This window comes from Cetorhinus maximus, chromosome 6 (assembly GCF_964194155.1).
Source record: "Cetorhinus maximus chromosome 6, sCetMax3.hap1.1, whole genome shotgun sequence".
NCBI classification, from domain to species: Eukaryota; Metazoa; Chordata; class Chondrichthyes; order Lamniformes; family Cetorhinidae; genus Cetorhinus; species Cetorhinus maximus.
Window position 1 is genome coordinate 95,848,674 of NC_135884.1, and position 12,911 is coordinate 95,861,584.

Below are 12,911 nucleotides of genomic sequence, written 5' to 3' on the forward strand. Positions count from 1 at the left end.
CTCCACCCACCCACTGATCACACTCCCATGCAGCACCCATGCCCGTCCAACACAAGGCTCTGCTTACTTTCGATTTCAGAAGCATGGTTGTTGTAAGGTTTGTTTTCAGCTTCCCTGTCCTTCCCCTCCCCCATATTCTTTCCCCCATCACTGCCGACCCCCCGCCATTACCTTTCACCTCCCCACTGTCACCAACCAACCAGAACACTTTTCTTTCCAGGATGTCCAGGTGAATGTGCACCTTCCCTACCTTCCTGAAAATCCCACCCCCATCCACATTTACCTCCCTGACCCACTCCTTCTCACCCCCACAGTCCCTGTCTGCATCAAAGTCCCTGCTGTCCCTTCTACCGATACCATTGCACCCTCACCCTCCCACCCTACCGGCTCACTCTGTCCTCTCTCATTCTCACCATTCCCTCCTACCACACCCGCCCTCATTTTGCTCCCCAGGAGGCAGTCATTGAGTCCACAGACCCCTCCCTTGCATGTTCAAATGGACATTCCCACTCTTACTCCCTCCTCCACCTGAACTCCCTCCCCCCTCTGGATTCCTTCCTCCCCCTGGACTCCTGACACCCTCCAAACTCCTCCCCTTACACCTACCTCCCCAGTTGCCGCATTCTCCCCCATTACACCCTCCTCTTCCCGTGCTCCCTCCCTCCCTCCCTCCCTCCCAACCTCACATCCCCTTCCCCAGTACACCTTCCTCTTCCACTCACAGCTGGACCTTCCCCTCCCCACCCTTGAAGATCCTCCGTTACAGACCATGGCCAAGACATTGATAACCCAAGGCAGACCCCAGACATCAATGGTGCCCTCCCACCTTCCATGAGCTGCTTCACAGTGGTTCCATGTCCAAAAGAATCCACCCAGCATGCGATGGACGTTCCTCCAGGATCCCATTGCTGTAGGACTCCAGCGTCTTCTTCTCCTCAGATGTCCATGATGTGAAGAAGGCCCTAACGGTAAGGTTTGACTTCTGTATGCCACACTTGTCAGGATGTGTTCTGGGCCATTGTGTTTTCCTGCCAATGTGGGCAGTAAATTTGGTGTTGTGGGGTGGCAGGGGGGATGGTGGGGGGGTGGTGTTGGTGGGGATGATTCTGGTGAGTAGGGCTTATAATTATATGCAGATGTATTAAAATAACATTCCTGATGCACAGTGGCGGGAAACGCGGCCCGCCATTGACGGGTACAGCGGATGATCGCAAACTATTTTTGGCCTTCTCACCATATTGTCTGCTCACACCCACCATCGATGGGGATGGAAAATTCCAGCCAACATCTCTAGCAGTGCAGCACTCCCACAGAATACTCCACACTGGAGTATTAGCCTTGACTTTTTTTGTAGGCAGTTGTCTGGAGTGGGTCTTGAACTCACAGCCTTCTGATTCAGACTCACTGAGCCACAAGGAAATATAAATGCCAAGTGGTGACCAAAAGCTTGATCACAGAGGTGGGCTTTGAGGCCAGCATTAAAGCAAGGATGTCAAGCAATGGCATTGTTTCCTTTGTACAGCAAAGCATACAGGCAGCTAAGGGCAACAGGCAAGCTAGAAAAACTGGGCAGTCCCATCAAAAGCAGACAATTCACCTCTCCTTCAATGTGGAAAGCCATTTGGGTCTGCAATCGAGCTCCACAGCCATGTTAGAATGAACAAAAAAACCGAAATAACGAAAAGGAACCTTGACAATGACTAAAGCGAGGAATTTCAGAGTGTAGAGCCAAGACATCTAGGAATGGTGAAGTGAAAGTTAAGACTGGAAAAGGCTTCAGAGATAGGGCGGGGTGGGGGGGGGGGGGGTGGGGGGTGTAGGGGGAGAAATGAAGGAAGTTTAACGAGGGGAAAAGGATTTACAAGGTGAGGAATTAATGAAGCAATGCATGCCCACGCGAAGGGCGAGTGGGACTCAGAATCATAAACTGATACAGCACAGTAGGAAGCCATTCGGCCCATCGTGCCTGTGCTGGGTCTCTGAAAGAGCTATCCAATTAATCCCACACGCCTGCTCTTTATCCGTGCCTGTACCAATGTTTTCTCTTCTTGGATTGGATACGGGCAGCAGAGTTTAAGATGAGCTGATATACACACACATCTGTGCACCACAAGGCTATAATAACACACGGCTTGCAGTTGGCCTGTCGCCTCTCCAGCAGTGGATATATCCCTGTAATGCAGCAGCTTTGGATGTGCCGCTGTGTGTGTGTGTGTGTGAATGTCACCTCCTGTCACGTACGGGTGGGGAGTGTAGAGGATGAGTGTTACCTTCTTGCCTCTCTGACAGGCAGCACCAGTGCTCTCGGCGAGGCTGTGTTCATGCAGTGTGCGGCTCGGAGAGCTGCTCCAACGCTAGTGGTCATTATCTTTGACGTCAATAGGGAGACGCAGATGTGGGGCTCGGATTTCCGCAAAGCAGCAAGAGAGAGGAGCTAGAGAGAGAGAGCTCTGCAGAGAGACAGCTCAATCCATAGGTTTGCTGTAGTTTAAGTAAATCACAGTCATGGCTAGAAGGAGTACGGGCTGAAACTCCCCCCTCCTCTGACTTCTTCGCAACTATCCGGAGCTCCTCTCACTGAATGTGAAAGCAGAGAAACACAGCGAGCTGCTGGGGGGGGGGGGGCGGGGGGAGAGACCCGAGAGCGACCAGTACCGAGCACCGCACTGCAGGTGAGTTGGGCTTTCACTTTTACATGATGTTCCTCTCATTACTGCTATTTTCACATCGGCATCTCCTCGTCTGCCCCTTTAAATTTGCAGCACCCACCAGAAGCCGGCTTGTTCCCCCTGCTTGTAAATATTGTCATATTTACACCCCGGTTCAAATTTCCGGAATGCATGTTTTGAAAAAAGTTACTTATTGCTCTAATGGGGAAGGGGAGGTTGGGGGGCACTGAGCCTGATGACGGAGCAGGTCTTAAGGAACGAGCTGCTTGGATTTAAATCCATGACATTGACCTGAAAAATGACAAACAGATTCCTAAGATAAGGCAGATAGTTCAGCCCTTTCAACCATCAGAGGAGGGCGGGCTGGGCTGGGCTGCATTTCGACATGTCACAGGGCTGCACACAAGTCTCTTTACATTTGCTGCATTCCCTTTAGATCCTGGGAAGGTGATTCTCCAGCTCTCTGTCCACTTCCTGCCATCTCCACGGATGATCAGAAACGCTCCTGCCGTGTGCGCTGTGCGAGCAGAATAAGAAACACCATCAACAAACATGGCAGGGCTGAGACACTGCTACGACGGCAAGATTGCCGGTCTTTACGACCTGGATAAGACCCTGGGGAAAGGCCACTATGCCGTGGTGAAGTTGGCCCGACACGTCTTCACCGGGGAGAAAGTTGCCGTCAAAGTGATCGACAAGACCAAGCTGGACAAGTCGGCCACTGGCCACCTGCTGCAGGAGGTAAGGTGCATGAAACTGGTCCAGCACCCGAACGTGGTGAGGCTGTACGAGGTGATCGACACCCAGACCAAACTCTACCTGATCCTGGAACTTGGGGACGGGGGCGACATGTTCGACTACATCATGAACCACGAGAAGGGGCTGTCCGAGGACCAAGCCAAGATCTACTTTGCCCAGATCGTGCATGCCATCTCCTACTGCCACAAGCTGCATGTGGTGCACCGGGACCTGAAGCCGGAGAATGTGGTGTTCTTCAAGGAGCAAGGGGTCGTCAAGTTGACCGACTTTGGGTTTAGTAACCGATTCCAACCCGGGAAGATGCTGACCACCAGCTGCGGCTCTCTGGCTTATTCAGCACCTGAGATCTTACTGGGAGACGAATATGATGCACCTGCAGTGGGTGAGTAAACACACCTGGCATTGCTAAGATTTGTTGCTGGAGGCCGTTTCGAATTGTATATTTTCGATAGCCTGGAAATTCGCATTTGTTCCGGAAATGTTTTTAAATTCCTTTAGAAAAGTGTGCAGGCGCAGCAGTGTTTGCTTGAAACACACCACAACCGGTTAACTATCAATATACAAACTTGATAACTGGTATGCAAACTGTGTACGTCTCAGTCACTTGGCGATGGTAACTCTTTAAAGCAGGCTGCTTAAATTAACCTAGCTACTCAAGAGCTGGAGTTGGAGCACGCAGAACCTAGATTTGCTCAGTGAGCATTCCTTTAATGACACACACAGGAATGTAGAAATATGAATGGGAAGCCATCTGCCAATCAGGTTTAACCAATCAAGAAACTGTATCCTTTGTAGTAAAATTGGAAGTTGAATGAAAATTCTGAACTGCTAGGCATTCGTTCTATGTGGGCTGATTAGCACTGGAGTGAAGAATGAAGGGGTTTCATGTCCCCTGAGGTGTCAGCTGTGGCTCAGTTCATAGCACCCTCGCCTTTGAATCAGAGGGTTGTGGGTTCATGTCCCACTCCCGGAAACCAAGAACTGTGATTGTACTCGAAAGAGTTGCAATCTGTGACTGTTGATATCTCGAAAGAGTTTCATGTCCCCTGATCTATTTTTGATATCGCACTTTTCAAGCAAACCTCCAGTCATCACATTTAAAAGGGACAACACCATCTTGAAAGAGTGCTTAGTGAAGCTTTTTCCCTTCATTTTACAGACACGTGACTGTAAGTTGCATCACTTTAGCATGCAATTGACATGAAAGTAATATCGGTATTCTGTTGTCTTCAACCCTCCAGCAAAGCAGCCCACTTTTCACAAAGCTGGTGTCTCTCTTAAAAAGTGCTGGTGAATATTTTGACATATCTGCTCCGATTGCAATGAGCTCCTTGACGAATGAGCATAGGTGCAACCCAGCTTTGTGCATGAGCAGCACTTCAGGGATAAGTGTTGAGAATCATGCAAGATTCCTCTTCATCCTTTCCATGCCCCTAATATGTAAGCATATTTAATGATGATCTTCAAGATTTTGTGCTGGTGGCCATTTACAGGCCTTTACTGAAACTTAGCGTAGAATCATATAATGCAGGAGGAGGTCATTTGGCCCATGGTACCTGTGCCAGAAAGAGCTATCCAATTAGTCCCACTCTCTGCTCTTCCTCTATTTAGCAGGTCATAGGAATTCCTAGTAAATTACTGTAAGTGGACTGACCAGCTGCAATAACACATAGGCTGGTGAAGCAAGGTCGCCGATTATGGTAGCATTTCCCTATGCATCATAATTTATTCACATTAATGGATAAGGATATATTTCTGTGCTGTACTTAAGAGATAATTACCTGACTTGGATTTTTCCCACTTGGATTTAGAAGATGCTGTATTATTATGCATTTATTTAATATCTGTAGCACAATTAATACATGGCAAAAGAGAAATTTCTTCTATGATGTGTTATGTCAAAAACAAATAATATGGAGTAACAGTCTGCAGTTGGAGATTGCAGTTTTCCTTTAGTACTGAGCAGCACTACATATGCTTTCATGCAGTGCATTCATAAAGTGCAAAAACTAGCTCTGCCTTGACACTCATGGGCTATGTTCATGCAGAAAGACCCTGGTGTGAAACAATCAAAGTAACACTGATGCATTCGGGGATATGTTAAGCGTACCTCTCTGAGGTTGGGACTAAGACATCATTTCTTGATCATCCTATACCTGCCCCTGAGAATACTGAATGCTCATTCTCAGTACAGTACCAGAAATAGGAAAGTGGGCCCTGACGCAGCTTGAACATCCCATAATTTGAACAGAAAATCTATCAAAAGCCAAATTTAGTAACAAAGTTGACGAATTGCCTATCTGTCAGTCTTTGTTCTTGATATCCTGCTTGGGAAATGACCATGAGCCCTACATCCCATGAGTCTATGGGCCAGGCTCCAACTGTTTAAATGCCTCTGACCGGCTGAGTCACTTCTCAGAAAATTCATCATTTTCAATTAGGGTTTTCTATAAATTTGTTATAAATTAGATTATTATAGACAATTCAGAAATCTTAAAACATTGGCATGCATGCAAATAAATACAAGGCTATACTTCTGATAAGTGCGACCTTCTTAACTGAGGGTTATTAAATGGCAGCAGGATGTCAGACAGGAAGATTTTATTCCCGTTCACAGGTTCAGGACATGCATCGTGACAGTCAGGAAGAGTGTCATTCTAATTTGATATTATTGTGTTGGCTTGAACCAGTATTAATAACATTACATAAAATAATTCTGAACTTATTACATATAAATGTACTTAATGGAAATTGTTATTTACATACAGAAATGATAAGGTTCCTAATTGTCCAAATAGAAAACATTGGAAATACTCAGCAGGTTAGACAGTATCTGTGGAGGCAGAAACAGAGTTTACCGTTCAGGCTCAATGACCTTTTGTCACAGCATCAGTCATCGACCTGAAATATTAACTCTGCTTCTCTCTTCACAGATGCAGCCTGGCCTGCTAAGGATTTCCAGCACTTTTTGGTTTTATTTCAGATTTCCAGCATCAACAGCATTTTGGATCTGGGTGTCCTCGTGCATGAATCTCAAAAAGCTAGTATGCAGGTATAGCAAGTCATTACGAAAGCTAATAGAAAGTTATCGTATCGTATATTGTGAGGGGAACCAATTACAGAAGTAGGAAGGTTGCACTTCAGTTGTCCAGGGCGCTGGCGAGACCACATCTGGAGTACTGTGTACTGTATTGGTCACCTTATTTAAGAAAAGATGTAAATGTGTTAGAAGCAGTTCATAGAAGGTTTACTAGACTAATACCAGGAATGGGCGGGTTGCCTTATGAAAAAAGAGTGGACAGATTAGGCTTGTATCCACTGGAGTTTAGAAGAGTAAGAAGTGACTTGATCAAAACTTTTAAGATTCTGAGGGCTCTTGACAGGGTGGATGTGGAGGGGATGTTTCCTCTTGTGGGAGAACCTAGAACTAGGGTTTACAGTTTAAAAATAAAGGGTTGCTCGTTTAAGATAGAGGTGAGGAGAATTTTTATCTCAGAGGGTCGTTAGTCTTTGGAACTCTTCCTCAAATGGCAGTAGAAGCAGAGTCTTTGAATATTTTTAAAGCAGAGCTAGATAGAATCTTGATTAACAAGGCGATGAAAGGCATGCGGGGGTAGGCAGGAATGTGGAGTTGAGGTTACAATCAGATCAGCCATGATCTTATTGAATGGCGGAGCAGGTTTGAAGGACCAAGTGACCTACTCCTGCTCCATGTTTATATGTTCGTAATTATCTACAAGATTTTACAAACTGGATCATTGCCTTTTAGGTGAACATGTGATTAGGCACTAAGGTTCACTCATTTTCTGCATGCGTCAAAATAGATAACGCTGAACTGTTGATGAATGTTACCTGCAGTAGTTTCTTTGGTGTTTACCATCAACCTGAACTGAGCTGGTTCAGCAATAGGGAAGGGGAGGGGTGGAAGGGAGTTTAATGCAGGCCCATAACAGAAGAGTCTGTGGCACTATCCCAGTGTCTCGTGGAGACAAATTAAATGCTTCCTTGTTGAACTGAGGATTCTGTGGCTAGCGGCTGCTCAATTTTACAATGCTCCCTGTTGTAGCTGCACAGCATGTACATGTGTTTTCTCCTCTCCTTTTAATTTTGAATTCCAGTCTATGGATGTATAAACATAACCTTGAGCTCATCCCAAACTCCACTACCCACATCCTAACTCGCACCAAGTCCCACTCACCCACCACCCCTATGCTCACTGACATACATGGCTCCCAGTCCGCCAGCACTTCAAATTTGAAATTCTCAGTCTTATGTTCAAATTCACTCCGTGGCCTTGCCCTTCCCAATCTCTGTAACTTCTTACAACCCTCCAATTCTGGCCTCTTGTGCATCGCAAATACTTTCATCCCAACATTGGTAGCTGCGCCTTAAGTTGTCTAGGTCCTAAGCTCCAGCGTTCCCTCCATAAACCTCTCCACCACTCCCTCCTTCTTTAAGAAATTCCTTGGTACCTACCTCTTTGACAAAGCTTTTGGTCACCAATCCTGATGCCTCCCTTTATGAATTGGTATTTTTTTTTTGACTGATTATGTTTCTGTCAAGCACCTTGTGACATTTTACCATGTTAAAGCTGCTACTTAAATGCTGCTTATTGGTGTTGTATAAGGTGATCTGAAACAGAGCAGCATTGTTTTGCAGGCTTATGCTGTATTTGCATGGAAACAGCTCTGCTAGAATCCAGTAGACTCATTTCTTTCTCAAGCGACGGGCAGTTATGTAATCAGCAATCTGGACTGGAGCCAGATTGTGGTGAGGCCTGGCTCACAATAGCTGCAAGTCTCTGTCCTCCTTTGTGCTGGATGCATAGTAATGATACCAATTACTTCCGCAACCTCCTTCAGTGTGATCACCATCTCTTTGTACTGCTGCTGAAATGCTTCTCACCTCCATACTTCTCCGCTAAGCCAATTTATCAGTGATCAGATGTAGTTCTAAAGTCCATATGACAAAAGCAATTGACTTACAGATCTATTTCTTTCAGAAGAATTGCCTTTTTCCTAGTCGGCCAGCTTGGAAATGATTTGGCCACTATGGACTTCGTTTTGACGTCTCCCATCTTCCATGTTTGATTTTGGTTTGTCTCAATGCACCATGAGGTGTGGTATTGTATTTTCTAGGATTCATTTTTCCTTAATATAGATGAGGCAGATGCATGAAGGTCAGCTTTGCTTTTTAGCTTTGTTAAAATTATCTCTGATGTGTGAAAGGAAACCATGAAACACACAGAACATTGAGAAGCATCAGCAAAAAAATTCAGCTCTGATTTCTCCCAGGCCTTGGCCTCATCCTGAGCTCAACCAGCTGACTCTGTGTCTTAGTGTAGTGTGGTGCCCAGCTGGGCTTCAGAGTGAGCGAGTGACATTTCTAAAAAAGAAACCAGGAAATAAATGACTATTGTGGCCTAAGCGGTAAATGCGTATACAAAAGCTATAGTGTGTCTGCATGTCACTCATACCACTCATGCTATGTACTTTAGTAATCACATAAGTGGTTGCAAGGCCCAGATTGTTTGACAGTAGTAAGCACATTCCTGTCTGCCTCACCCTAGGGTAGAGTGGCTGTCAGTGTTGTAAGCTTCCTTAGAAAGACTTACATTTCTATAGTGCTTTTCACAACTTCAGGATGCTCGATAGCCCTTATGGCCAATGAAGTATTTTTGAAGTGTAGTCACTGTTGTAACCCGAGCGTGGTTAGAATATGGAGCTTGCACAAGGAGTAGTTGAGGCATGACTGTATTTAAGAATTTAAATGTCTGCGTTAAAGAAGAAGCTACGTGAAGGAGAAAGGAATAGAAGGATATTCTGATAGGTTTAGATGAAGTAGGGTGAGAGGAAGCTCATGTGGAGCATAAACCATTTGGGCCACTCATCTGTTTCTGTGCCATAAATTCCATGTAAAACCCACAGGAGACAAGATGCGCCCCTTTCATCTGCTGAGTTTGTAAATATCTCATGTACTGTGTTGGTTTAAAGGGCAGTGCTGCCATATTAGAGAAAGCCCTGCTTAAGCCTTCCTGAGTTAACTGCATCTGCTTTGAGAAAGCAGTGATCAGGTTATTGCTGAGTAAGTGCCACTTGTTAACACTGTTGACAACTTCTCCCATCACTTCATGGTGCTGAGCCAATGTACCTGCTTTGTGCTGCATTGGCTGATTTAAGCCAAAGTGGCAAAAGAGGGTGATATAATTGGATGCCAATATTTCAGGGCTGGCGTGAAGAAAATAAAGTCAGAGCTCCTGCTGCTCACTATCCAGTGACACCTGCTAGAAAGTACACGTTGAGTGAAAATCAAATTGGGCTCTGCTGCCAAGAACTGCTAGTTGAAAGTTACTGTAGTTTCCGGCTTGCCGATTGAGGAAGTGCAAGGCCACTGGCGACTGAACTCCAGGGTGTTCATGAAAAGATGGGGGAAGCAGGTTCAATCATGGCTTTCAAAAGGGAATTGGATAAGCTCCTGAAGAGTAAGTGTTTGCAGGGCTGATGGGAAAGGGTGGGGGAGTGACTTGTTGTTGCAGAGCTAGTTCAGGCTTGATGGACTGAATGGTTACAGCACAGAAGCAGACCATTCTATGATTCCATAGGGAGCAGGAAAGCATAGGAAGAGGGAAAGGGTATTCAGTTCCAATTCCTAATTCAACCAGGGGATGGATTGCAACTCTGCTGCAATATTTTGACTTATACCATTTTGAAGAGTTTAATAGGTGAGGCATTTTTTTCCCAAGCATTTGACAATCTCCAATATCTTTTTCCCTTCAGGCAAATGATATGAAAATTGCAGTCAGTCTGACTATAGGGACTGTGCTTTGTATAACCAGGTGTTTTTTTATCACAATATCATTGCACCTCATTTCACTAAATTTCCATATCACTCTTTTCCAGTGGGCGTGAGTCCACACTTTGGAACAAATTGGGACTAAACTGGAAACTTGATTCCCAGTCCATAAGAGTGGCTGGTGTGGGAGATGGAAAATGCCTCACTGGTGCTACAAAGTTACCAATGAGTCATATTGTGCATCAGAAGTGAGGCAAAAGTTTTCTGCATCCAGCTATATTGTTCTGGACCTGAGAAATTGTGATTTGATGTTTAATGCATAAAGTCATATGATTTGTAAATTACATTTTGGAATCAATGTTTCACTGTGCTGAATGACCCTTGTTGCTTTTTTATGCTGATAGACACTAACGGTTGTTCAGTGTACGTCCTTTAAGTTCCAACTGATGAAACAATACTTTGATAGGGAGGGGTGGAGGGGTGTTAAATATTTACAGTGTCTACTGCTCTATTACAGCAATTGAGGCATCTCTACACTTGCCCAAGAAACAGACTGTGGCTTGGAGGTTTTGGCAATTGTGGGCACTTCAGTTCATTGACTTGCAGATATGTGGAGCTGCGAGTTCATTGATTGGCTGCTGGTTAGGTTTGGTTGACCCCTGATACAATGCTTATGCAGAAAATGCTAAAAAAAAATATTCAAACAGATGTCATTTTTGACTACCAGCGGAACTAAGACACTAACCATCTGGCTTATTCTCTTATCTATGCTTAACCACACTCTATTTTTTAACAATTTCCGCTTTAGTTCATGGTGCATTTCCACAGTTTTGCTATCTGAGAACACTGGCACATTTTAAGCCACAGTGCCCCATAGAATGTAAAATGATCTCCGGTTGTTGATACACAACGGTGGGAAGGATGTTCTGCATTCAGGATAAAGTGAACCAATAAAACTGGGATGCCACAATTGCTAGGATGGTTAACATTCATTGTTACGTGCATCAAATTATGTGCAATAATTCATCATTAGACTTGTCAGAAATGATCAGCTCCTCCAATGGAGTTGGTAATGATTTGTGACATTACAGATCTCAGTACCAGAGATTGAGCAAGGTATCCAAAGATAAACCCTACAGCTTGGTGCGACTGGATTTTTTTCTGATTTATTGCTCTTTCAAACACTTCCCACTCCACATTGTTTTAAATTTGTAAAAAATGTTCAGAATTTAGGAACAACAAGATTGCTATCTTTCAGCATGCACTGTCAAAGCCCTCAAGCAGATGTTAATGTTCTTGTAAAGTCTAAACAAGAGGTTGCCAAACTTCTTTTTTTTTCAAAGGATGTATATCTGTAGTGAATACATTTTTTTTTGATTTCTCTCTTTCTAGGCCTCCTTGGGTCAGCTTTTTCTTTTCTAAAGGAGTGTTGGACAGTTTAGGCAGCAAGCACCTCCATAGATGCTTATCTTTCCCTATGGATTAACCTCCAGGGGTAGATAGACCTTTTCTGTTACAACCAGCATTATACTCTCAAACTGAGCTCCTTGGACTACCCGGGATGAGAAAGTTCTTCGGTCAATACAGGGGGGAGCTCAGTAGGGTAAATATTAAAATATGATTTGACACTGTCAATGTGGCATTTCACACCTTGAGCACCACACACAATTGTCCACTTACAGCAGTCCCATGAAATCTAGAAATGTTCAACTCAAAACACGGGATCCTAACAATTAGCTCACAGCAGGAAGGACTTAGTGTCTAGTGCCAGTAGAATGGGAGTACCACCAAATGTGGGCAAGGAGTTTCCAAAGTGTTAGGCGGCTAATACACTGGGCATCTCATAACATTGATTGGAATCTGAAAGGGCTGGGAAAATGTGTGAAAAGTGGCTTTGCAAGCAAATAATCAAAACAATATATAAGTGCTGTCTGCGTTGAGTGATAACCTTGTAATGTCTGGATCATATCTCTCTCGCTCATGAGTGCAAACAAGTGCAAAGAATTCATAACAGTGAAGGGCATTCAGGTGACTGTTCTTCCTCTGCCAGCATCCCCTTTTTTCACTGATTTGTGAAGGGCGGGTGCAGGAAGCATCAATGCCCTAACCTTCTTGGGTGAGGTCGGATTCCATGCCCAGCTTGGCTTGATGATGCCCAGTGTTTTCTGCACAACGTGTAAACATGGCAGCTTTGAGCTATATGGTGGGTCTGATTCACACCCGCTCCTACAGGCCTGTTTGGTTTTTGCTTTACCTGCTGCAGCTTTTGGTGAACCCAACTGAGGCTGTGACTACTGTCACAATAGGCAAAAGGTAAAGCACCATCCACAAAGACGCTGAGTCTTATCTGCAATAATCCCTTTCCCTTGACTTTTGGAAGCTGTCCAGCAGCAGAATTACTGTAGTCAGGCAGGCTTCTGTCTAGCATTCCAAAATAAAATTGAGGGGAGGAGAACAGATGTAAAATTTCTTGAGCATGAGGTTTCAGTGTGAGTTAATTTTATTAGCTAGGTGATATTTATCCAAATTCTGGATGCCTGAAAAATCTTTTATAGTTTCTCTAACTGCTGCATTTGATTTTTGACTTCTTGATTATTAACTTTTTGCCCATTCCAGCTAACTGAAGTAACTGAAGTTTTACAGTATTTGTCAACAGTTCCAGTGTTTGACCTGAACATCATTGACTGGGGA

The 12,911-nt window shown here is 44.6% G+C and overlaps 1 protein-coding gene across 1 annotated transcript in view; it reads left to right on the forward strand.

Annotated features, from left to right (window-relative positions):
• Positions 1-2,303: 2,303 nt before the first annotated feature.
• The window catches only part of snrkb (SNF related kinase b), a 116,406-nt gene continuing 105,798 nt past the window's right edge, over positions 2,304-12,911 (forward strand). Inside the window, exons 1-2 of the mRNA XM_078544114.1 lie at positions 2,304-2,672; positions 3,106-3,810. Coding sequence (XP_078400240.1) covers positions 3,222-3,810 — 589 coding nt within the window. The 5' untranslated portion in view covers positions 2,304-2,672; positions 3,106-3,221. The remainder of the gene's footprint in view (positions 2,673-3,105; positions 3,811-12,911) is intronic.